At 38.8% G+C, this 25,230-nt stretch overlaps 1 protein-coding gene across 3 annotated transcripts in view; it reads left to right on the top strand.

Moving 5' to 3' along the window:
- Positions 1-1,319: 1,319 nt before the first annotated feature.
- The window catches only part of FNIP1 (folliculin interacting protein 1), a 160,896-nt gene continuing 136,985 nt past the window's right edge, over positions 1,320-25,230 (top strand). For all 3 annotated transcript variants that reach the window (XM_044917080.1, XM_021701872.1, XM_021701870.1), the window contains exon 1: positions 1,320-1,481. In XM_044917080.1, the coding sequence (XP_044773015.1) occupies positions 1,390-1,481 (92 nt within the window). In that variant the 5' untranslated portion in view covers positions 1,320-1,389. The remainder of the gene's footprint in view (positions 1,482-25,230) is intronic.

Here is a 25,230-nt window from a genome sequence, read left to right as displayed (position 1 = left end):
TCTTAATCACCTATAGTGCTTTAAAAAAATCTTGTAATGGTGAAACATCATGGTGATCGCTGAAATTCTCAGATACACAGTCTGCCTATTTTCTTTTTTCTATAAAGGCCACTTACTTTATAGTTTAAACTCTAGCTGCAAATTAGTGGGAGTTGGTAGCCACTCAAGGAAAATAGTTTGTCTGCCTAATTAAATGAAATTTTCAAAAGGTTTTTTTTTTTTTTTAATCTAGTCTTCCAACCAAATACCAGTTATTTCCTGCCATCCATATTTGCCAGAGAATTTCATCCCACGGTACAAAATTCCTAATTCTGGAGGGGGAGTGGGTGAATAAATGGTGCTGAAAATTTGTAAGGCCACTTTGATCTGAACCCTGATAAAATTTGGCTTCCTGGGTTTAATAAGACTGCAAGGTCATTTTTGAGCAATGTTCCCCCCCACCCCCCACACTTTGGAAAGCGGTTTTCCTCGTATTAAATCCATTCGTTTACAATTCCACTGTGGAATTCCCCTCTCCCTACATACCTAGACGTTAAGGTAGAGCTTAAATCCTATCGTTCTCACAAAAGGTTAATTCCTGTTGTCAGGGTTCGAGGAGCTAGTGGGAAAACCCGGAAGGCGGCCGCCCCAAGTCCCTGGCTGAGGTCTTCTCTGCTGGAGGTCAAAGCTGTGGCGAGTGTCTGGGCAGGGCTCTCCTCCAGCCACGCGCTGTCAAGCTCTGAGCCCACACCCCTCGCGGCCCTGCGCGGGCAGGCCTGTGGCCCCGCACTCAAAGTCTAGCCTAGGTCGCGCGCCTTCTCTGCTCAGGGGGCCGCTGGACTGGCCAGGAGCGCGACGGAGGTGCGAAACCTGGAGGCTGAGGAGGGGATGGCGGGGGAGGGTCGGCTGCTCGAGGAGCTCTAAGCAGCTCTCTTTGTCGTGGGGGCGGGGAGACGAAGCCTTCTGCATTCCAAAGTACCGGGCGTCGTTCCCGCCCCGCCCCGCCGTAGCCTCAGAGAGCAGCAGACTACGTCACGCTGAAGGACCGCGACCGAAGCGCACTCCCCCTTCACTTCCCCAGCCACCTCTACTCCCCGCCCCTCCGGTCCTTTCCGCGCACACCCCGCCCCGTGAGCTGCCACGTGAGGGAATCCACTAGTCAGCCTATGGGGGCCAGCTCCGCCCTACGCCCCCGCCTTGCCCCCTGCTCCGCGCGCCGCCACGTGATGCGGCTCACCGCCAGCCAATGGACGCCGGCCTTGCCTCGCGCCCCGCCCCGCGCGCCGTGGCCGTTTGAAGTGACTAATTTCTGTCATATGACTGAGGCGCTCATGGGGGTGGTGGGGCTGCTCTAGGAGCGGGGGCCTAGTGAGCGCCCTAAGGAGCGACCCTGGTCTGGCCGTGGTCAGCATGGCCCCTACGCTGTTCCAGAAGCTCTTCAGCAAAAGGAGCGGGCTGGGCGCGGCCGGTCGGGACGCGCGGGACCCAGACTGCGCGTTCAGGTAGGGCGCTGCGGGGCGAGGGGTTGGGGGGGGGGCGCCGAGCCGATGGCCTTGTGGGCTCCGCGCTCCAGATGTGCAGGGGCCTTCGGTGTTCGTGCCCGCGCGACAGCGCCACGCAGGGACTGGGACCTGGGCCCCGGTGGGGAGGGGCTGGGCAGCTGCGGACCTGCGCTGGAGGGTTGGAGCGAGGTCCTCTCGCCCCACCACCCCCATCCCGGCACTTGCCCCTTCCCCCTCCTCCCGGCCGGTTTGTTTACGTCCTGCCCGGCTGCCACGCGCGGCTGTGCCTTCCCCACCGAGCACCGCGGCCTGAGCGTAGGGTCCACACTCCTTTCTGGCAGCCAGTAGAGTTGGGAGCGGGCTGGGCTGGACCTCAGCCCCAGTCCTCGGGGCCCAGAAGTTCTCCCCTCCTCCCCGAGACAGTCGCTCTCTGGGTGCTTCATTCCGGCCTGTTTGCCGGAGAGCTGCACGTTTTGGGCAACCTTCTGAGGGTAGAAGGCTGGAGGAGCGAGTAGGCAAGGTCCCGTTCTTTCAGGTTGCTTGGAAACTAATATTGGAGGTGTGCAGTTACCGGAACGAGCGGTCTTATTGTTATCGTGTTATCGAAGGAGAAAGGTGAAACCTAAGAGGTTATGGTACTACTGACTAGACTGAAGCAGGACCGAATCAAAGGAAGCGCACGGCCTTAGAATTGACCATAGAATCATCCCGTTACAACTGTTACCAGAAAGGAGTCTTGAAAAATTGAAAACGATAGCAAAATATTTTGTGGTATCACAGGCTTTATTAATTTTTGGTTGCAGTACCTGTTGCTGGTAGAAAAACTTCTTAGAATTGTAAGACAATGTAGGAGAATCATGAATTCAAGGTAAAATTTAGTCGCCAAACCACATTTGAAGAAGAGATTATGTCTTTCACATAGCCTTCATACTTGTTGCGGTGTGGAAACTTGTAAATATAACTAGGCTAAATGTCACATATCTCTCAAACCTGGTAGGACAGCAAAGAGCCCAGTTGTTCAGTAGTAGTAGGAAAAAATGAGAGTCTGTTAAATTTTGCAACAGGCAAAAGTTTGAAATGACTGTACCACACTGGTAAAAGGTTTTCATATTCTTAAAATTATTCACCCTCTCTCGGTAATGCAGGTCACATTACGGAATTGTAATATTAAATGGAAAGAACTTAACTGGCTTTTAGAGGAAGAAAAATCACAATGTGAACATCTTGGAAAAGTGTCTAGGAAAACAGTTTTCTGGGTTTGGGTCTTTTCCACTGGGAAATATCTTGCCATACTCATCTAATGACTTTTAAAGAACATTTCTTTACTGATTTTCTTTTGAAAAACCATAGTGTAGTCTAGATAATACTACATTGAGACATCCAGTAAATCAAGAGTCCATAGAAAGCAGGTTGAGAGTATTAAAAAGGTGACATTTGATTAGACTCTCTTTCTGGGCAAAGATTGACTTTGGGGTACTCAAGTTTCCAAGGGTCTCAAGTCACTCATATGAAAAAAATTTTCATGTCTATTTTTAAAAAACGTAAAGCCTACTATATAGTTGTGTAACACTACTTTGGAGTTGCCAAAGCACTTTCCTATTAGTTATCTCATGTGATATTTCACAACCACCTTGTGAGATAGAGCAAGTAGCAGTATAGATAACTATATGATACTTTTTCCAGTGGAAGTAAGAATTATGTATACACCCAGTAAGTGCAGTATGATTTAGAAGTGATTGCTTTAAAAAATAAAATGTGTACAATTGTACATGTGAGAAAATGAGAACTGGTTAATGTCATACAGCTAGTAACTTGCAGATCTAGGTAACCCAGGTAATTTTTCTTTTTTTAAGATTTTATTTATTTGTCAGAGAAAGAGAGAACACAAGCAGGGGGAGTGGCAGGCAGGGGGAGAAACAGGCTTCCTGCTGAGCAAGGAGGCCGATGTGGGACTAGATCCCAGGACCTTGGGATCATGACCTGAGCCGAAGCAGGTGCTTAACCAACTGAGCCACCCAGGCATCCCGGTAATTTTTTAAAACAACTTCAATTTACATACAGTAAAATTAAGCCATTCTAACTGCACAGTTCTGTGAATTTTGTTATACATATACAGTTTCGTACTCACCACTCCAGTGAAGTTGTAGAACACTTCCATCCCCCCAGAAGTTTCCTCATGCCCCTTTGTAGTCAGTTCTTAACCCATCCTTACTCAGGGCAGTCACTGGTCTGCTCTAATGAGTGAAGTTTTGACTTTTCTAGAATTTCCTATAAATGTGATCATATTGTTTATAGTCTTTTCTGTCTGGCTTATGTTAACTCAAGAGTGATGATTTTTGAGATTCATCTAAGTTGCATTTATCAGTAGTTCCTTCGATTTTATTGCTGAGTAGTATTCCATTGTATGGGTATAGTACAGTTTCTTTATCCATTCACTACCAATTGGTAGACATTTGGATTGTTCCCAAATTTGGGCTGTGATGAACAATGTTGCTATGAACTTTTGTGTACAAATCTTTATGCAGACATATGTTTTCATTTCTCTTGGATGGTTATCTAGGAGTGGGATTGCTGGGTCACATGCTAAGTATATGCTTAACTTCTAAAAAGATTGCCAAACTTTTCTGAAGTAGCTGTACCATTTTGTATTCCCATGAGCAGTGTGTGAAGTTTATAATTGCTCCACATCCTCTCCAATACCAGGTATCTGTTAGTCTATTTTTTAATCAAGATTTTTTTTTGTATTGTGAAAAACACCTAATAACATTTACCACGTTGACCATTTTTGATTATAGCCATTCTAGTGGTTGTAGTGGAATCTTGTTGTTGTGTGTGTTTTTTAAAGATTTATTTATTTATTTTAGAGAGAAAGAGATAGCGTGCACGAACGGGGAGGAGGAGGGGCAGAGGCAGTGGGAGAGAGAATCCCAAGCAGATTCCTTGCTGAGCCAGAGCCCAGTTCGGGGTTTGATCTCATGACACCAAGATCTCGACCTGAGCCGAAAGCAAGAGTCCATTGCTTAACCTAACTGACTGAGCCACCCAGGAGCACCTCTTATTGTGGTTTTAATTTGCATTTCCCAAATAACATGATGTAACTCGGGTTTTAGAGCAGATTAAAATTTCATTCCAGTATACCATGCTTTTCTTTCTAGAATCCTTTTTTGGTTTTGTTTTTTTATAGTCAGTTATGTTGTTAAATCTGACTTGGACACAGCCATTGGCAACTAACCCATAGCTCAGTGTCGAAAGAGTTAGTTCCTAGAGTTAGCAATCTACAAGGCCCAGTGGTAGTAAGTCACAGTAGGGCTCTGGAATAGGAGAGACTTTTGATATGAACAAAGCTTTAGGAGCCTTGAAATACTGTCTTTCGTGGTCACCCCATTGGAAAAGGTGGTCAGGGATCACCCCCTTCCCTTCTGTTTTCACTTTTCAAAAAGACCCTTACCGTATAGATTTCTGTGTACTTGTCTTATCTAAGCTTCTTGAGCTGAAGATGAGTGTGAAGGATATCACATGGCTATTATTTCAGTAATTTATAGAATTAAAACAGTAACTTGTTTTTATATTTTTGAGGATTTGGGAAGTGATAGAAAGAATTAACTGTAAGTTCAGTAACTGCAGTACCTATAAAATGATTGCTTTAAAAATAAAATTCTTGGAAAAATGTCTAATTTGGTGAAGAAGTTTGTTTCAGAGTTAAATGTAGGGCGTGATTCATGTTTTGTTAAAAAAACTGCTGCAGTTTTGTTTTATTCCTAATGCATGAGCATTTGCTCTTACTGTCTGTTCCAGAAATTCTTACCCTGTTGTAACAATCTCTTAATTGTTCTTTTTCCATCACTCTTGTCTTGTTCCAAACTATTCTCAACACTTCATCCTTTTAAAAATGCAAATTCTGATTATGCTCAGCATGCAAATGGTATAGAATTTAATATCTGCATTACGAGTTATTTTAAGGATTCAAAGAGATAAGTCATGTTAAGTACTTAATGCAGTGCTTAGCACATGGCATTCCGGAACCAGAAATTGTACTATGATGATTCCATGTTTTGTGTAAAACCCTTCTGTTTAGGCCCAGACTCCTTAAAGTGGCCCTATATTGTGTGACTTTTGCACAGTCTCTAGCCTTGACTTTTTTTTTTTCCCTAATTAACATAAGGTTGTTTTTTAAAAACCAAGCCATCATTCTATTATTATACTTAACAGAAATTCCTTAATATGATCTATTCTTAGACTATATTAATATTTTCTCAGTTGTTTCAAGATGTCTTTTTATAGATTTGTTTGACTTAGAATTTTTTTTTTTTTTTTGAGGAAGAGAGAGAGAGGTGGGGAAGGATAGAAGGATAGAAGGGGGAAGGAGTAGAGGGAGAGAGAGAATCTTAAGCAGGCTCCATGCCCAGCATAGAGCCTGACACGGGGCTCCGTCTCATGACCCTGAGATCATGAGCTGAGTTGAAATCAAGAGTCAGATACTTAACCCCCTCAGCCACCCAGGCATTTGAATTAGAATCTTAAAAGAATCTGCATATTACATTTGCAGTTATGTTGCTTAAGTAATTTTTTTCTATAACAGCCTCCCCCCGCCTGTGTAAAATATGATTTCTTGTTGAAACTGGGTTATTTTTCTTACAGAGTTTCCCACATTCTTTATGTGGCTGTTTGCTTCCTTATTGTTTCCTCTAATTCAGTGCTTCCCAGCATTCTGTTTTAACAAGCTTCCTCTAGGTTATTCTGATGCTCTAGTTTGAGACCCACTGCTATAACTTACTCTCTCTTTCCAGAAAGCTGGTAGTTAGATACTTTATTAGATTCAGGTTCATTTTTTTAAAATAAAAATATCCCATAGATGTTTGTTGTGAATTTCCTACCTATTAGAGTTACATCGTGTCTAGTTGTCCTCCCTTTAGTGATGCTAATAAATTTGGTGAGTTGTTCTATCAATCTTGTTCTCACATTATAAGATTCCCCTTTCCCTAAAGGTTTTAGCATCTTTTGTTGATTATTGTCTGAATCCATTACCTTGTTAGGGGTTGTAAAATGGTGATACCCTGATTGTTTAATTCCTCCTGCATTTACTTCCTAGAAGAAATTTCTCTTACTACCTGTTTGGCTACGCTTTGCTACAGGAAAGGTAGCATATAAGTTTGATTGTTTCCCTTTGTAATGTGTCAGAATGATTTATAATGAGTTTAGTGAAGGTTTTCACTTTGTCATTTTTTGGTATCATCACAAGCTTCTGGATTTTAATGTGTTTTAATCTATCACAAATTGTCCCATATTTGGCCGGTAGCAGACTTTTCAAGTTGATTTCTGTGCTCTTGTGACATGATCTCTTTAACCTTTGATAACTTCTGCTTTCTTTTGGGCTTTTATTAATCCCCTCTCCCTCTTCTAGAATTTTATCACCCTGGACATGTTTTACATTCAGTGATGTGCCAAGCTGTGCTGTTCCCTGTTCTTGTCATAGTTTTCTGTTCTTTTTTGTTTGGCTTTTTGTAGTGATCATCTGGACTTATCCTAATTATCCTTCCTCCAGGAAGCCTTTTCTGGTTTCTCCCGGAGTGAGTTAGGTTTCTCTGAAATTTTCTTCCATAGCTTAATGTATTTCCTTCTGTGACATCTATTACAGTTGTCATTATTTGTCCATATCTCTCTTCTTTGCTTGCTTGAGTTCTCTTCAACTTCAAGGTGGGTTTTGGAGTTAGAACCCTGTAGATGGACCTGTTAGATTGTTTGTGGGGAACAGATACCTAGATTTCTTGCTGGAACCCCTAGATAGATGCTGTTTTCTGAGGGAGAGAATATAAGACTGGAAGCATAACTTGACTAGCCTATCACAAGTAGCAGCCTTCTCCTCTATTCTCTATCACACACATTTTATATTCTTCATAGCTCATTTTATAACTTACCATCTGTCTTCCCCATGTTCACATTGTTGTGCCAGTATACAGCACAGTGCCTGAACATATGCTCAGTAAATATTTATAGAATGAATGTATGAAATAATTTCAAGGGCAGAGGGAGAGAGTCAAAAGTTCTCTTTTGGACATTTGGTCTAGTTTGATAGAGATGTCCACTTAGAGATGTCCAGTTGACAGTAAATAAAGTAAATGTAGAGTTCACAGCAGAGGTTGATTCACAGGAGAATTGGGACTGGAGATAGCTTATGGTCAGTATTAAAACTAAGGGAAGGGATGAGATCATCTAGGAAAAGGTGTAGATAGGGTATTGGAAAGAAGAGGGCTTTGCTCTGAGGAAATTTAAAGTGTACAGACGTAGGAGGGGAAAGTCTACAAAGAAAAAAATGGCAAGAGAAACATTGGGAAAGCCAGGGGTGTGTGGTGTTAGGACAGCTCCAAAGAGAAAGTGTTTAAAAAAATGATGGTGTGATGAACTGTTTTCTATATGCTGGTTGCTGACAGGTCTTGTAAGATGACAAATAGAAAAGTATCTATTGACCTGTCAATTTGAAGATAACTAGTGACCTTAATTTTTTTTTTTTTTGAGATGGGCATGTTTAAGGGGATAAAGTGAGGTAGATGAAGATAGATGTGGAATAAATGAGAGGTGAGAAATGGCTTCACTGTTACAGCTTCCCCCCCCCCCCCCCAGGAGAAACAGTCTGTAGTACTGTGTTGTTTTTTTACTTTCAGTATTCTGATTTTATGTCACATTTTAAGCTTCTGAAGTTCTTTTTTTCTTTTTAAGATTTTATTTACTTATTTGACAGAGAGAGAGAGCACGCACAAGCAGAGAGAGAAGCAGGCTTCCCACTGAGCAGGGAGCCCGATGTGGGGCTCGATCCCAGGATCCTGGGATCATGACCTGAGCCGAAGGCAGATGCTTAATGACTGAGCCACTTAGGCACCCCTGACGTTCTTTTCTTTCTTAAAGATTTTATCCATTTACTTAGAGAGCGAGAGGGAGAAAGTGCGAGAGTGTGAGTGCAAGTCAGGAGAGGGGCAGAGGCAGAGGGGGAGAGAGAATCCCAACCAGACTCCCAAGTTGAGAACGGAGCCCATCATGGGGCTCGATCCCCCAACCCTGAGATCACAACTGGAACTGAAATCAAATTGGCCACTCAGCCAACTGGGCCACCCAGGGGCCCCAAGCTTCTAAGTTCTTAAGCTGGCTTTTTAATATTGTCAATATTTGTAAGAATTGTATTTCAGAAATTTTGCTTTTTCAGCGTGATTTTTAAAGATTTGTTGCATTGCATTCACAAGGGCTTTTGTTATTTAAAAAATAGCACCCCTCCATAAATTGTACCTTTTAATTCAACGTTAGAAATAGTAGCAAGTTTTAATATTCTTTTTTTTAAGCTTTTATTTATTTATTTGACAGAGAGATAGTGAGTGAGAGAGAGAGAGCACAAGCAGGGAAACAGCAGGGAGAGGGAGAAGCAGGCTCCCTGCTGTGCAAGAAGCCCAACGTGGGGCTCAATCCCAGGACCGTGGGATCATGATCTGAGCTGAAGGCAGACCCTTAACCGACTGAGCCATCTAGGTGCCCTGAAAGTTTTAATATTCTTTACAAAGAATCCTGTGGGAATCGTATCTTTCTTACTAATGTGGGAAGCTGAGAATTGTAAGTAATTACATATTAATGCTCTTTGGTAGTGATGTTTGGTCCTAAGAGTCTAACTTTCCAGTAAGAAATGCAAATGTATTTTATTGTTAATTTGTTTTGCTTTTCTATTTCTGTCAGTAGTAGTAGTAGTAGTAGTATTAGATTTGTTTTTCAGAACCATGTTTATTGAAAGGAAATAGGTGACTGAAAAATATAGCTTCAATATTCAATTTATAAAACTTGGACCTCAAAGGGACAGTTTAAGATAGAGGTGTAGGAAGATCCTGAACTCACTTCCTCTCATGGACACAACAAATCTGCAGCTACATTTGGAATAATTTCCTCTGAAAAAGTTCTGAAAACTACATGAACGGTGCCTCCACAGCAAAAGATAAAAGGACCACATTGAGATGAGGAGAGGCAGGGCTACACTCTTCCCAAAAACTTCACCCCCAATACGGTGACACATGATCAGGAGGGATCTTAAACATCTTTCCCCTGAGGAGCAAGGGTTTTGTGCCCCACATCAGGTACTCCAACCCTTGGATCCTGCACCGTAGAAACAAGCCCCCAAAACGTAAGACCAGTGAGGATTATGTCCAGGAGAACCAAAAAACTATAGGGAATGGAAAAGGAGAACCTGCTGTTACAGGGCTTGCATGTAGATTCACTCACCCCAATATCCAGCAAAAATGAGCAGACTGAAAAGTGCCTAGACCATATGTGAAGGAGAAAGTCTTAATCCTTAATCTTAAAAGGACTGCCAGAAAGGCAGGAACCTGTTGGGACTCTCCCTGGGAACAAAATTGCTGGTGGGTACTACTTTTGTCATCTCATTCTACCTTACTCAGGCTAGCTTTGGTGGGCACCATTTTAATAATCTTAACCTGCTAGCACAGGTGGGTGCACCCCACCCCCATGTGCCATGTTATAGCCATCCTATAAGCATCTCATACACCCCTGAGCTGCAGCTGCACTATAGCTGGTTGGGCAAGTTCTCTGCCCCTCTGTGCCATAGTCAGCTGGGCAAGTGTACCTCAGTCCCCACATCGCAGCTACAGCTTTGTATAGCCTGTTGTTGTGCTCAGTCTACACAGGGGGTGCCCTTTGAATGCCTAGTTCTGACTGCTGGGTGGGAGGGAGATTGTACTTCTGGGCTGCACAGATCATCTCCTACAAAAGGCCATTCCTTTAAGACTGTGAGAGGTAGCTAGCTATTTCACTGAATACAAAGAAATAAACTGAGAGAACCAGGTAACATGAGTAGACAGAGAAATATGTTCTAAACAAAAGAACAAGACAGAACCTCAGAAAAAGACTTTACTGGGCTCTATGCTGGGCATGGAGCCTACTTTAAAAAAAAAAAAAAAAGGACTTCACTGAAATGGAGGTTAAGCAAACTACCTGATAAAGGGTTCAGAGTAATAGTTATAAATATGCTCACTGAACTTAGGAGGGAAATGGATGAACACAGTGAGAACTTTAAAAAATATAGGATATGTAAGAAAGTACCAAATAGAAGTCACAGAGTTGAAGAATACAGTAACTGAACTGGAAAATATATTAGAAGATTTCAATAGCAGACTGGATGAAGCAGAAGAATGGATCAGTGAACTGGAAGACAAAGCGATGAAACTCACCCAGACAGCAGCAAAAAAGAATTTTAAAAAAGTAAAGATACCTTAAGGGACCTTTGTGTCAACATCACACAGAATAACATCCACATTATAGAGGTCCTAGAAGAAGAGGGAGAGAAAGGGGCAAAAAACTTATTTGAAGAAATAATGGTGAAAACTTCCTCCATATGGGGAGGGAAACAGGCACCCAGGTCCAGGAATCCTGGAGAGTTCCAAATAAGATAAAGAGATCCACACCAAGATGTATTATAATTAAAATGTCAAAAGTTAAAGAGATACTTAAAAGCAGCAAGAGAAAACAACACTATTACCAGGGAAACCCCATAACACTATTAGCAGATTTTTCAGCATAAACTTTCCGGGTTAGAAGAGAGTGGTGTGACATATTCTAAGTACTGAAAGGAAAAAACTTGTAACCAAGAATACTCTACCTGGCAAGGTTATATTTTAGACTAGTAATTTTTCAGCTAAGCAAAAACTAATGGAGTTCATCACAACTAAATCAACTTTACAAGACATGTTGAAGGAATTTCTTTAAGCTGACAATAAATGGCACTAATTAATGGTAAAAAAACATAGTAAAGTAAAAATCTTACTGGAAAAGGTAAATATACAATAAAGGTGGTGGTTTAATCACTTATAAAACTAGTATGAAGGTCAAGAGACAAAACTAAAACTAAATAACTTACTAAGGTATATGTAAAATAAAAATTTGTAAGCTACAACATCAAAAACATAAGACATTGTGGGGGGAGTAAAAATGTACAGTTTTGGAATATATTCAAATGTAAGTTGCTATCAACTTAAAATAGACTTATATTCAGAGGATGTTATATGTGAACCTCATGGTAACCACAAAGTAAAAACTTACAGTAAATATACAAAAGAAAATGAAAAAGGAATCTAAACATGACACTAAAGAAAGTTATCAAGAATGTCACCACAAGTGAAGAGAAAAAAAGAAGAAAAGAACAGAGAGGAACTACAGAAACAGCCAGAAAACAGTTATTAAAATGGCAATAAGCACACACCTATCAGTAATTTTTAAAAATGTAAATGAACTAATTCTCCAATCAGTACACATACAGTGGCTGAATGGATTTAAAAAAAGATTTATCTGTATGCTGCCTATAAGAGACTTCAGAATAAGGACACACACAGACTGAGAGTAGAGGGATGGAAAAAGATATTCCGTGTAAATGGAAATGAAAAGAAAGCTGATGTACCTGTACTCCTATCAGACAAAATGGACTTTAAAGCAAGAATGTAATGAAAGAGAAGGGCAATACGTAATAAAGTGGTAGAGCATTTATAATATATATGCACTCAGCTTAGAAGCACTAAAATATATAAGGCAGTATTGAAAGACCTAATGAGAGAATTTGACAGCACAATAATAGTAGGGGATGTTAATACCCCACTTATATCAATAGATAGATCAGACAAAATTGGTAAGGAAATATTGGTCTTAAATGATACATTAGACCAGATGGACTTAATAGCTATATAGAGAACATTTCATCCAAAAGTAGCAGAATGCATGTGCTTCTCAAGTCCACATGAAACATCCAGGATAGATCACATTAGCTCACAAAACAACTCTCAGTAAGTTCAAGAAGATTGAAAGCATATCAAGCATTTTTTCAACCACAGTGTTATAGAACCAGAAATCAGTTACAAGAAGAAAAATGGAAAACCCACAAAAATGTGGAGATTAGACAACATGCCACTGAACAGCCAGTTGGTCATTGAGGAAATCAAAGAAGAAATAAATATCTAGAAACAAATGAAAACAGAAATACGACTTACCAAAATGGATGCCACAAAAGGGGTTATAGAGGGGAAGTTCATAGCAATAAAGGCCTACCTCAAGAAACATGAAAAATTTCATAACCAATCTAACTTTACGCCTAAACAAAGTAGGAAAAAAAGAACAAGTGATACCCAGGTTAGTAGAAGGAAGGAAATAATATAGATCTGAGTGGAAATTAATGAAATAGAGGTAAAAAGACAATAGAAAAAATCAGTGATAACAAGAGCTGGTTCTTTGGAAAGATAAAAACGACAAACCTTGGGCGCCTGGGTGGCTCAGTTGGTTAAGCGACTGCCTTCGGCTCAGGTCGTGATCCTGGAGTCCCAGGATCGAGTCCCGCATCGGGCTCCCTGCTCGGCAGGGAGTCTGCTTCTCCCTCTGACCCTCCCCCCTCTCATGCTCTATCTCGTTCTCTCAAATAAATAAATAAATAAATAAATAAAGACAAACCTTTAGCTAGACTCACTAAGAAAAAGAGAGGGCTCACATGAATAAAATGAGAAATGAGAGAGAAGTTACAACTGATACTACAGAATACAAAAAATCACAAAAGACTACTATGAACAATTATATACCAATAAATAGAACAACCTGGAAGAAGTGGATAAATTCCTAAAAGAATATAATCTTCCAAGACTGATTCATGAAGAAATAGAAAATCTGAATAGACTAATTACTAGTAAGGGCATTGAATCAGTTATCAGAAACCTCCCTACAGATAAAAGTCCAGGAACAGACAGTTTCAGTGGTGAATTCTACCAAACATTTTAAGTTTTAACATCTATCCTTCTCAAATGATTCCAAAAATGTTGAAGTGGAGGGAATGCTTCCAAACTCATTTTATGAAGCAGCATCACTCTTATACCAAACCAGTGTCGGTGAGGATGTGGGGAAAAGGGAATCCTTGTACATTGTTGGTGGGAATGTAAATTGGTACAACCACTAAGGAAGACAGTGTGGAGGTTTCTCAAAAGATTAAAAATAGAGCTGCCAGTAGATCCAGCTATTTCATTTCTGGGTATCTATCTGAAGAAAATAAAAACACTAATTTGAAAAGATACGTGCACCCCTGTGTCCATTGCAGCAGCATTTGCAACAGCGAAGGTATGGAAACAAATAGTGTCTATCAGTAGATGAATGGATAAAGATGTGGGGGGTGTGTGTGTGCGTGCACGTGCGTGTGCGTGCACACACGTGCATGCACATCCATGTCTAGTGGAATATTTAGCCATAAAAAATAATGTAGTCTTGCTATTTGCAGCAACACTGATGGACCTTGAGGGTATACTGCTAAATGAAATAAGATAGGGAAAGACAAATACTGCATGGTTTCATTTGTAAGTGGAATCTAAAAAACAAATACAAATCAAACCAAACAAAACCCAGACTCATGGATACAGAGAACAGGGTGGTGGTTGCGAGGGAAAGGGGTTGGGAGGGTGGGGCAAAATGTGTGAAGAGGGTCAAGAGGTATAAACTTCCAGTTATAAAATAAATAACGGGGATGTTATGTACAGTGTGGGAAATATAACCAATAATATTGTATTCACTTTGTATGGTGACAGGGTAACAACTTATGGTGGTGATCAGTTTGCAGGGCGTACAAATGTCAAGTCACTATGTTGTGCACAGGAAACTAATATTGTATGTCAGTTATACTTCAAGAATAAAAAAACATGATTAAGCTGTGGGAAAAAATGAAGTCTGATAAGGAAATAAAGGGAGGCTATTTGAAAAAATAATGGTCAAAAACTTTTCCAGATTCGATTAAAAGCATAAACACAAAGATTCAAGAATTTAAACAAACTTAAGTATGAGAAACATGAAGAAAAGTACATGAAGGTAAATGGTAATAAAATTATTTAAAGTTAGTGAAAAAGAGGGGTACCTGGGTGACTCACTTGGCTAAGCAGCTGCCTTTGGCTCAGGTCATGATCTCAGGGTCCTGGGATCGAGCCCTGCATTGGGCTCCCTGCTCAGCGGGGAGTCTGCTTTTCCCACTCCCTCTGCCCACCACTTGTGCACTCTCTCTCTCAAATAAATAAAATAGATAGGATAAGGATAACAGCAGATTTCTTTTTTTTTTTTTTAAAGATTTTATTTATTTATTTGACAGAGAGATAGAGAGCACAAGTAGGCAAAGAAACAGGCAGATGGAGAGGGAGAAGCAGGCTCCCCGCAGAGCAGGGAGCCCAATGCGGGGCTCGATCCCAGGACCCTGGGATCATGACCTGAGCCGAAGGCAGCCACTTAACTGACTGAGCCACCCAGGCGCCCCAACAGCAGATTTCTTACTAGAACCAGTGTGAGCCAAAAGAGATGGAGCAACATTTTTAAAGTACTGAAAAAAAGAATTCCCAACCTGTAATTCTATACCCAGCAAAATTGCTTTTCCAAAATGAAGGCAGAGACCTTTTCAGACAGATAAAAGCTGAAGGAATTCAATACATCTAGGCCTATCATATACGAAATGGGAAAGGAAACCATTCAAACATAAAGGAAATGATACTGTAAAGAAATCAAGATATACACAGAGCATGTGTAAAAGATAATTGTTTAAAAAAAATAATCACAATGTATACTAGGGCCTGTAACATACAGAGAAATAAAATGTATAACCACGATAGTTCCAAGGCCTAGAGAGGAGAAAGGAAGTATATTTTAAAATTCTTGCACCATACATGAAGTGATATCACTTCATATGGAGGTAGACTATAATAATGTGAAGATGTGTACTAAAACCCCTTTTGAAACCCTGTTTGCAGGGGTGTCTGGGTAGCACAGGTGGTTAAGCATCTGACTCTTGATTTTGGCTCAGGTCATGATCTCAGGGTCATGAGATCAAGCTCCACATCAGGCTCCGTGCTCAGCACAGAGTCTACTTGAGTTTCTCTCTCCCTCTCCCTCTGCCCCTTCCCCCACTCGTGCACACACACACCCCCAATAAAGAAATCTTTAAGAAAAAACCCTATTTGCAAGACAAAAATAATGAAATAACCAGAGAGGTACAGTGAATAAGCCAACAGAGATAAAGAGATTACCAAGGGGTGCAAGGAAAATTTTGGGTGTGATGTATGTTCACAATGTTGATTTGTGTTGTTAATTTCATGGTGTATTCATATGTTATAACTTATCAGGGTGCCTGGCTGGCTCAGTCAGAAGAGCGTGTGACTCTTCATCTTGGAGATGTGAGTTTGAGCCCCACATTGGGTGTAGAGATTATTAGAAAAAACAAACTTTAAAAAAAAAAGTTAACACACTGTCACTTTAATATGTATAGCTTGTTGTATGTCAATTATATCTCTGTAAAGCTGTTTAAAAAGCAGTAGAACACTATGAAGATAGTTGCAAGGTCAATGGAACAAAATGAGATCTATCGTAGTATCTTTATAGAACTAATCATAAAAAATTAAGAACAGAACAAAAAAACCTTGGACTCTTATTTCTTACTGATATAATAATTATTATTTTAAATTCTGCTGACTTTATCTTTTAGGAAAGGCTTGTGTAAAAAAACCCCAATGTAAAATGTAACAGAATCTCCTTTATTTAAAGGAGTCCTAAACCATCCTCATACGATCTTCTGTTCCTGACATCACCATTCTCTTAGTCTACCAAATTGAAAATCAGAGAATCACATTTTACTCTTTTCTCTCTCTGATTGCCACATTTGGTTAAGCCCTGTTTATTCAAATTCTGTAGTATTGTTCTGCATTTTCCACTGTCACCATCTCAGTTAGACCTTAAAATACTTTTCAGAAAGACTTGTTATAACTGTCCTACTTTTGTGTTGCCTTCTGCACCATTCTCCTACATTGGTTTTCTTAAACCATTATTCTGATCAAATCACTCAGAAATTTCCATTGACTCCCTGTTGCTTAATAGGGGATTGCTCTGTGCCAAGCACTGTTTTAATATGAATTTAATTCTCACATTAATTTTATAAAGTAGGTCTCATTATTCCTATCTTATAGATGAGGGAATGGAGGCACAGAGAAATTAAAAACCTTGCCCCAGGTCACACAGTAAGTGATGAAATTAAGATTTGAACTCAGACATTTGAGTTCCAGTGCCTCCATTTTTAACAAAGTCCAAACTCCTCAACTTTGGCATATAAAGTCTCTAATAGAGTTGTAGCTTGGTGTGATGGATCTGAGTTCAGATCCCTGCCCCAGTGGTTTCTGTATATATAACCCTGGGAAGAGTTAAAGGTGGGGTGTGTGTGCGCACGTCTGAGTAGGGGAGTGAATGCGGCAGTGATAGCCCCAGTTTCCATTGCGCCTATGGTATTAGAGTTGTTTTGAGGGTTAAATGGCATGGGAGCCACTCAAATGTTAGAGTTCTTTCCCACACCCCCTCACCCTTCAGTTTCTCCTTTCCAGTCTTACTCTTTGTAATTTTTTCCTCTTGCTGTGGGTTTCCAATGAGACTACTTGATTATTTCCTGAGAATAATCTGGTTCCTGTGTTTGGACACTGCTTAGAATAATACAGCTACAATATATCTTTCTTTAAAGCTCCAGTAAAACCTATATTTTCCCTATCAGGGCAGTTATTTTCTTGTGTTGTAATTGCTTGTTTATGTATCTGTATCCTTCACTAGAATGTAAGTTCCATAAAGGCACAACTTTTGTCTAACTTGTTTAGTGCTCTGTTTCTGGTGCTTGGCTCTCAGAAGGCACTCAGTAAATATTTGCTGAGTAAACAAGTGAATAAAAATAGTCACTGAGTTGAAAGAATTCTAATTCATTTAACACAGATGTTTCTGTTTTGGGCTATTTGCCTAAAGTAGTTATACACTTAATGAGTAATTTAAGCAGGTTTTTCTTTGACATCAATGTTTACCAATTTAAAGGAAAAGTTCATTGTTATTTTGACTTTTTAAAAAGTTTCGTTATTTTTTGATTTTTTAAATGGCAGGGATGGTCTGATTTTTCAGAAATAGGTAAGATCCATTTATATCTTTTATAATACCTCATTCTTTGCCCTCCTGCCACTTAATCACATTCAGAATGTGTGTGTGAGCATGTGTATACACAGAGGTTTTCTCTGATATACACATTTATTTCTTTAAAATGATTGCTTTTTTTGTTTCAATTTTTAAAACATATGATTCCAAAGTTAAAACTATAAAATGAAGTCATCTATGTAATTCTAGCTTCCATTCCTACCTCCTTTTTCCCATTTTAATCCTTCCCATACTAACCATTTTTATTTAGTTTTCATTTTCATTCCATTATTTTTTTGAAAATGTTAGTAAATAACATATATACACATAATTATATCTCTTCTCATTCTTATGAAGAAGATTTGTGCTATTACATACTATCTGGAACCTCCCTTTTTTCATTTGGAGATCATTGTATATTGCTTTACAGAGATCTTCTTCATTCTTTTTAACAGTGGTGGCATAATCTATTGAATGGGTATAATGGTTTATTTAACCAGTCTCCCATTGATGAATGTTTTGGTTGTTTCCCATTCTTAACTGTTAAAAATAGTACTGCAGTGAATGGCCATTTACATTTTCCCTCCTATCATACCCATAATTTAATGGTACTTTTCAGTAACAGCATATTTTTAAATGATTCTTAGAATTATACTTGGGTTTCTATTCTGGTTTTATGTTACAATACTTAAGCTAAAATAATGTAATATGTGCAACATCATGAAAAGTGAATATTGTAGAGGTGATTATTTTGATGTGGAGGTACAGGGTCTTTCCTGTGGGACTTAGAGGGCATATAATTGGCAAGTTCAACTGATATTGTAGGAGAAACAGCGGAAGCTCCGAACATAAACACTTGAGTTTTTCTTTAATTTATCCCATTTCTTTTATCTTCTTCCTCCGCTTTTAAAAAGTACAATGTATTGAAGTAGAAATGTATACAGAAAAACCTGCAGATCATAAAACAGCTCAGTAAATTTTCTCAAATTGAATATACTTCCATAACCACCATCCAGGTACAGAAACAGAATTTTACCAGTATCTTAGAAACCTACTTCATTCCCCCTTCTAGTTACTCTCTCTTCTATTGAGGGTAACCACTATCCTGACTTCTGATATTATAGATCAGTTTTTTTCTGTTTAACTTTATGAAATACAGTCATGTTATACTCACATATTCTTGTGTCTGGCTTGTTTCAGGTTTATAAATTTAAAATTAAATTAAAATTTATTAATGTAAAATTAAAATTTGTTGCATGTAGCAGTAGTTGTTGCTGTGTAGTGTTTCATTGTGTGAGTATGCAATCATTTGCCCATTCTCTTACTGATAGGGAATTGTTTCCAACCAAAAGGTTGTTTTCTAATTTTTCTACTACTGCTACTACCACTACTAAGAATAATGCTGCTATGATTATTCTTACAACAGGTCTTTTGGTGTACAGATGCTGAATACCTTAACTGATAGTTTCTCTTCAGCATTTCTATGTGTGGCATATATATTCTATGACATTACCCAAATTACATAGGTTGCATTCCTGAATATGTTCTGTAACACATATTGCACAGATGTCAGAATTGAATATTTAACCCCACTATAATTGTGCAATATATTTATCCTCTAACATGTTGGATATAGATGAGACCAGGCCTTTTCATGTAAAATACACAAAAGTACACCAGTGATACCAATTTTGCTATGATTGCAGCAAGTACCACAGTTATACACATACGCCATTTTAAAAGCAGTATGTCAAACCTTCTGTATACAAAGATGAGTAAGATAGCTGCCAGGGAACTCACAACTTAATAAATGAGGTATGATGTGAAAGTAGCTTATTTTACATTGTGCTGCAGTCATTCAAGTGTCATGAAGAATGTGTGAAGTACTATAGTAAGTAGAAGCAGGATAGATTTCCTTTAGCTGGAAGTTTTAGACAGATACAGGTAGGGAAAGGATTCCAGGTAGTGGAAACAATATGAGCAGAGTGTGTCAAAGCTGGAAGATCAGGAGTATATTTAAGGAACTAGGAGGAGTACAGTTTTGCCTGACCCTAGATTTGTGAAAGGTAAGTTAGGTCCAGATAGTAGAAAATGCAATATCGAGAAATTTTTGTAAACATTGGATGGTCCCTGGAAATTTGAGGAGTGATGTTGATGTTTGAATACTAAAGTGGTTCTTTGTACCACAACTGTGATCTTCAGTTTTAGAAGCATCTAATGAAACTGGTTAATACAGGCTGTATCACCCATTTCTTATACCTGCATCCAGCAAATGTGCCTGCTTAAAAAAAATATATAATAGCTTCATTGATATAAAATTCACATACCATACAATTCAGCTATTTAAAGTGTATAATTCAGTTGTTGTTAGTTTTTTCACAAAGTTGCGTGACCATCACCACAGTCAGTTTTAGAACATTTTCATCATCCAAAAAACCCTGTACCCATTAGAGTAACTCTCAGTTAGCCCACCCTCTACCACCCACCCAGCCTCTCCCAGTCATAGACAACCATTAATCTATTTTTTGTCTCTATAGATTTGCCTATTCTGGACATTTCATATAAATTGAATCATGCAGTATGTGGTTTCTTGTGACTGTTTTCTTTCACTTAGCATAATGTTTTCAAACTTCATCTATGTTATAGGATGAATCGTTCCCTTTTATTGATGGATAATATTTCATCATATGGATATACCACAATTTATTCATCAGTTATGGGTATTTGGGTGGTTTCTACTTTTTAGCTGGCTATTAATGAGTAATTTTCCTATGAACTTTTGTGTATAAGTTTTTGTGTGAACATGTTTTTATTTCTCTTGGGTATATATTAGGAATGGAGTTGTTGGGTCACATGGTAACTCCATGTTTAAAATTTTAAGGAACTGCCATATTGTTTCCCATAGAACCCACTGACACATCTTTGTGGTTCCATGAGGCAAGATAACTTTCAACGTGCAATCAGTATCTAGTAAAACTTGTTTGAGATTGAAGGCAGAATATATAAATTCTTTAGACAAAAAAAAAGTGAGAGAATATCACTAATAGAAGAATGTTTTCAATACAAGAATATGAGGAGCAAGAAGCGAACAGCAACATAAAATGGTACACATGGGTAAATCTACACAGTTATTGGCAGTATAAAAACAACAAAGTCAAACATAGAGCTGAAATACTGGAAAATAGTGCCATGAGTGAAGGGGTTTTTGGTTGAGGTGGAGAGAATGAAGTAGAATCAAAATATTCTAAGGTTCTTTCATTTTTTTATGTGTATATAAAATACCATTTAAATGAAATTCTAGAAAATGGAAACTAGTCCCAAGTGACAAGAAGCAGAACAGCTGCCTGGGAATGGGGTGTGGGGCGAGTGTGAGGTGGGGAGGGGTAGGGAGGGAGAGAAGGATAAATGGAAATGAGGAAACATTTGGGCCTGATTGTGGTGATGACTTCACAGTTATATACATACAGCAAAACCTGTCAGTTTTTATACTTTAAATAGGTACAGTTTAGTATACGTTAGTTATACTTCAATAATGCTTTTTTTAATCTTCAAGACAAAAAATCCTGTCATTCTTGAAATAATTTTCTGTTCACATGGTTTTCAGCAGTCTAAGTTTTTATTTTAATCCCAGTTAACATACAGTGTTATATTAGTTTCACATGTACATGTAGTAATTAAACAGTTCCATACATCACACTGTGCTCATTACAAGCGTACTCCTTAATCCCCATCACCTGTTTAACCTGTTCCACCATCCCGCTCCCCTCTGGGTAGCCATCAGATTGTTCTCTATGTTCTCTATAAGAATCTGTTTCTTGCTTTGGCTCTCTCTCATTTTTCTCCCCCTGTTTTATTTCTGAAATTCCGATGAGTGACTTATTTGTCTTTGACTTATTTTGCTTAGCATTATACTCTCTAGCTCCATCCATGTTGTTGCAGATGGCAAGATTTCATTCTTTTTTATGGCTGAATGATAATTCCATTGTTTATATATACCACATCTTTATCCATTCATTTATCAGTGGACACTTCGGCTGCTTCCATATCTGGGCTATTGTAAGTAATTCTGCTATAAACATAAGGGTACATGTATTCCTTTGAATTAGGTTTTTGTATTTTTTGGGTAAATAACCCAGTAGTGCAATTCTGGATCATAGGGTAGTTCTGTTTTTGTTTGTTTGTTTGTTTGTTTATTTTAGAAAGAAAACATGAGCGAGAGGGGAAGAGAGAGAATATTAAGTGCTCTGTGCCTAGTACAGAGCACAACATGGGGCTCTGTCTAACCACCATGAGATCATGACCTGAGCTGAAATCAAGAATCGGATGCTTAACCGACTAAACCACCCAGGCGCCCCTCTATTTTTAACTTTTTGAGGGACCTCCATACTGCTTTCCAGAGTGGCTGCACCAATTTGCATTCACACCAACAGTGTAAGAGGTTGGTTCCCCTTTAATTCTCCATATCCTGGCCAACACCTGTTGTTTCTTGTATTGTTGATTTTAACCATTCTGACAGGTGTGAGGTGATATCTCATTGTGGTTTTGATTTGTATTTCCCTAATGATGAGTGATATTGAGCATCTTTTCATGTGTCTGTTGGCCATCTGGATGTCTTTTTGGAAAAATACCTCTTCATGTCTTTTGCCCATTTTTAAATTGGATTATTCATTTTTGGGGTGTTGAGTTTTGTAAGTTCTTTATATATTTTGGATGTTGATCTTTCATTGGATATGTCATTTACATATATCTTCTGCCATTCTGTAGGTTGCCTTTTAGTTTTGTTGATTGTTTCCTTCACTGTGCAGAAGATTTTTTTTTTTTTATGTAGTCCCAATAGTTTGTTTTTGCTTTTCTTTCCCTTGCCTCAGGAGACATATCTAGAAAGAATTTGCTATGGCTGATGTCAAAGAATTTACTGCCTGTGTTCTCTTCTAGGACTTTTATGGTTTCAGGTCTCCCATTTAGGTCTTTAATCCATTTTGAGTTTATTTTTGTGTATGAGGTAAGAAAGTGGTCCAGTTTTATTCTTTGCATGTTGCCATCCAGTTTTCCCAACACCATTTGTTGAAGAGACTGTCTTTTTCCCATTGTATATTCTTTCCTGCTTTGTTCAAGATAATTGACTGTATAATCATGGATTTATTTCTGGGCTCTCTACTCTGTTCCATTGATGTATGTTTCTGTTTTTGTGCCAGTACCATATTGTTTTGATTATTACCACTTTGTAATATAACTTGAGATCTGGAATTGTGATGCTTCCAGCTTTGCTTTTCTTTTTCCAGAATGCTGTGGCTATTTGTGGTTTTCTGTGGTTCCGTACAGATTTTAGGATTGTTTGTTCTAGGTCTGTGAAAAATGCTGTTGGTATTTTGATAGGGATTGTGTTAAATCTGTGGATTGCTTTGGGTAGTGTAGACATTTTAACAATATTTGTTCTTTTAGTCCATGAGCATGGAATGTCTTTCTATTTCTTTGTGTCATCTTGAATTTCTTTCATCAGTTTTTTATAGTTTTTATAATATAGGTCTTTCACCTCTTTGGTTGGTTAGATTTATTACTAGGTATCTTATTATTTTGAGTGCAGTTGTAAATGGGATTATTTTCCTAATTTCTCTTAATGCTGCTTCATTACTGTGAACAGAAATATAACAGATTTCTGTATATTGATTTTGTATACTGTGACTTTACTGAATTCCTTTATCAGTTCTAGCAGTTTTTTGGTGGAGTTTTTAGGGTTTTCTATACATAGTGTGTCATCTGAAATAGTGTAAGTTTTACTTCTTCCTTAGCAATTTGGATTCCTTTTATTTCTTCTTGTTGTCTGATTGGTATGGCTAGGACTTCCAATACTGTGTTGAATAAAAGTGGTGAGAGTGGACATCCTTTTCTTGTTCCTGACCTTGAGGAAAAGCTCTCAGTTTTTCCCAAGGATGATGTTGACTGTGGGTTTTTCTTAGATGGCCTTTATTATGTTGAGGTATGTTCCCTCTGAACCTGTTTTGTTGAGGGTTTTTATCATGAATGGATGTTGTACTTTGTCAAATGCTTTTTCTGCATCTATTGAAATGATCATGTGGTTTTTATTCTTTCTCCTATTGCTGTGATGTATCACACTGATTGATTTGCAAATACTGAACCACCCTTGCAACCCAGGAATAAATCCCCTTGATTGTAGTGATTTTTTTAATGTATTGTTGAATTTGGTTTGCTAGTATTTTATCAAGAATTTTTGCATCCATGTTCGTTAGGGATATTGTCCTGTAGTTCTCTTTTTTAGTAGTGTCTTTATCTGGTTTTGGTATCAGGGTAATGCTGACCTCATAGAATAGATTTGGAAGTTTTTCTTCCTTTTCTATTTTTTGGAATAGTTTAAGAAGAATAGGTATTAACTCTTTTTTATAGCCATCTGGTCCTGGACTTTTGTTGGGACTTTTTGTTTTACTGACTCATTTGTTTTCTGGTCATCAGTCTGTTCACATTTTCTGTTTCTTATTTCAGTTTTGGTAGTTTGTGGGGTTTTTTTGTTTTTTTTTTTAAGATTTTATTTTTTGACAGAGAGACAGCGAGAGAGGGAACACAAGCAGGTGGAGTGGGAGAGGAAGAAGCAGGCTTCCCGCTGAGCAGGGAGCTGGACGTGGGGCTTGATCCCAGGACTCTGGGATCATGACCTGAGCCAAAGGCAGACGCTTAACGACTGAGCTACCCAGGTGCCCTAGTTTATATGTTTTTATGTATATGTGTATGTATATGTTTTATCCATTTCTTCTAGGTTGTCCAATTTGTTGGCATATTGCTTTTCATAATATTTTCTTATGATTGTTTATATTTCTGTGGTGTTGGTTATTTTTCCTCTGTCATTTGTGATTTTATTTATTTGACTCCTTTCTCTTTTTTTCTTGATAAGTCTGGCCAGAGGTTTGAATTTTTTTTTTTTCTTCAAAGACCCACCTCCTTGTTTCATTGATCTGTTGTATTGTTATACTGGTTTCTGTATCATTTATTTCTGCCTTCATCTTTATTATTTCTTTCCTTCTGGTTTTAGCTTTTGTTTTTAAGATTTTATTTATTTGAGAGAAAGAGAGAGAGCGAGAGAGAGCATGAGTGGAGGGTTGGGAGAGAGGCAGAGGAAGAGAAAGAAGTAGACTCCCCACTGAGCAGCAAGCCTGATGTGAGGCTGGATCCCAGAACCCTGGGATCATGACCTGAGCCGAAGGCAAATGCTTAGCTGACTGAGCCACCCAGGTGCCCTGGTTTTAGTTTTTGTTATTTTTGTAGCTCCTTTAGGTGTAAGATTAAGTTGTTTATTTGAGATTTTTCTTGCTTCTTGAGGTAGGCCTGTATTGCTATAAAATTCCCTCTTAGAACCACTTTTGCTGCATTCTAGAGGTTTTGGAACTGTTGTGGTTTCATTTTCATTTGTTTCCATGTATTTTTTTTTTTTTTAAAGATTTTATTTATTTATTTGAAAGAGAGAATGAGATAGAGAGCATGAGAGGGGGGAGGGTCAGAGGGAGAAGCAGACTCCCTGCCGAGCAGGGAGCCCGATGCGGGACTCGATCCCGGGACTCCAGGATCATGACCTGAGCTGAAGGTAGTTGCTTAACCAACTGAGCCACCCAGGCGCCCTGTTTCCATGTATTTTTTAATTTCTTCTTTGATTTCTTGGTTGACCCACTCATTGTTTAGTAGGATGTTATTTAACCTCCGTGTGTTTTTGATCTTTCTAGATTTTTTCTTGTGGTTGACTTCTAGTTTCATAGCATTATGGTCAGAAAAT

Source organism: Neomonachus schauinslandi, chromosome 7 (assembly GCF_002201575.2).
Source record: "Neomonachus schauinslandi chromosome 7, ASM220157v2, whole genome shotgun sequence".
NCBI lineage: Eukaryota > Metazoa > Chordata > Mammalia > Carnivora > Phocidae > Neomonachus > Neomonachus schauinslandi.
The sequence above is the reverse complement of the archived record's forward strand: the minus strand, read 5'-3'. Positions and strand labels throughout refer to the sequence as shown.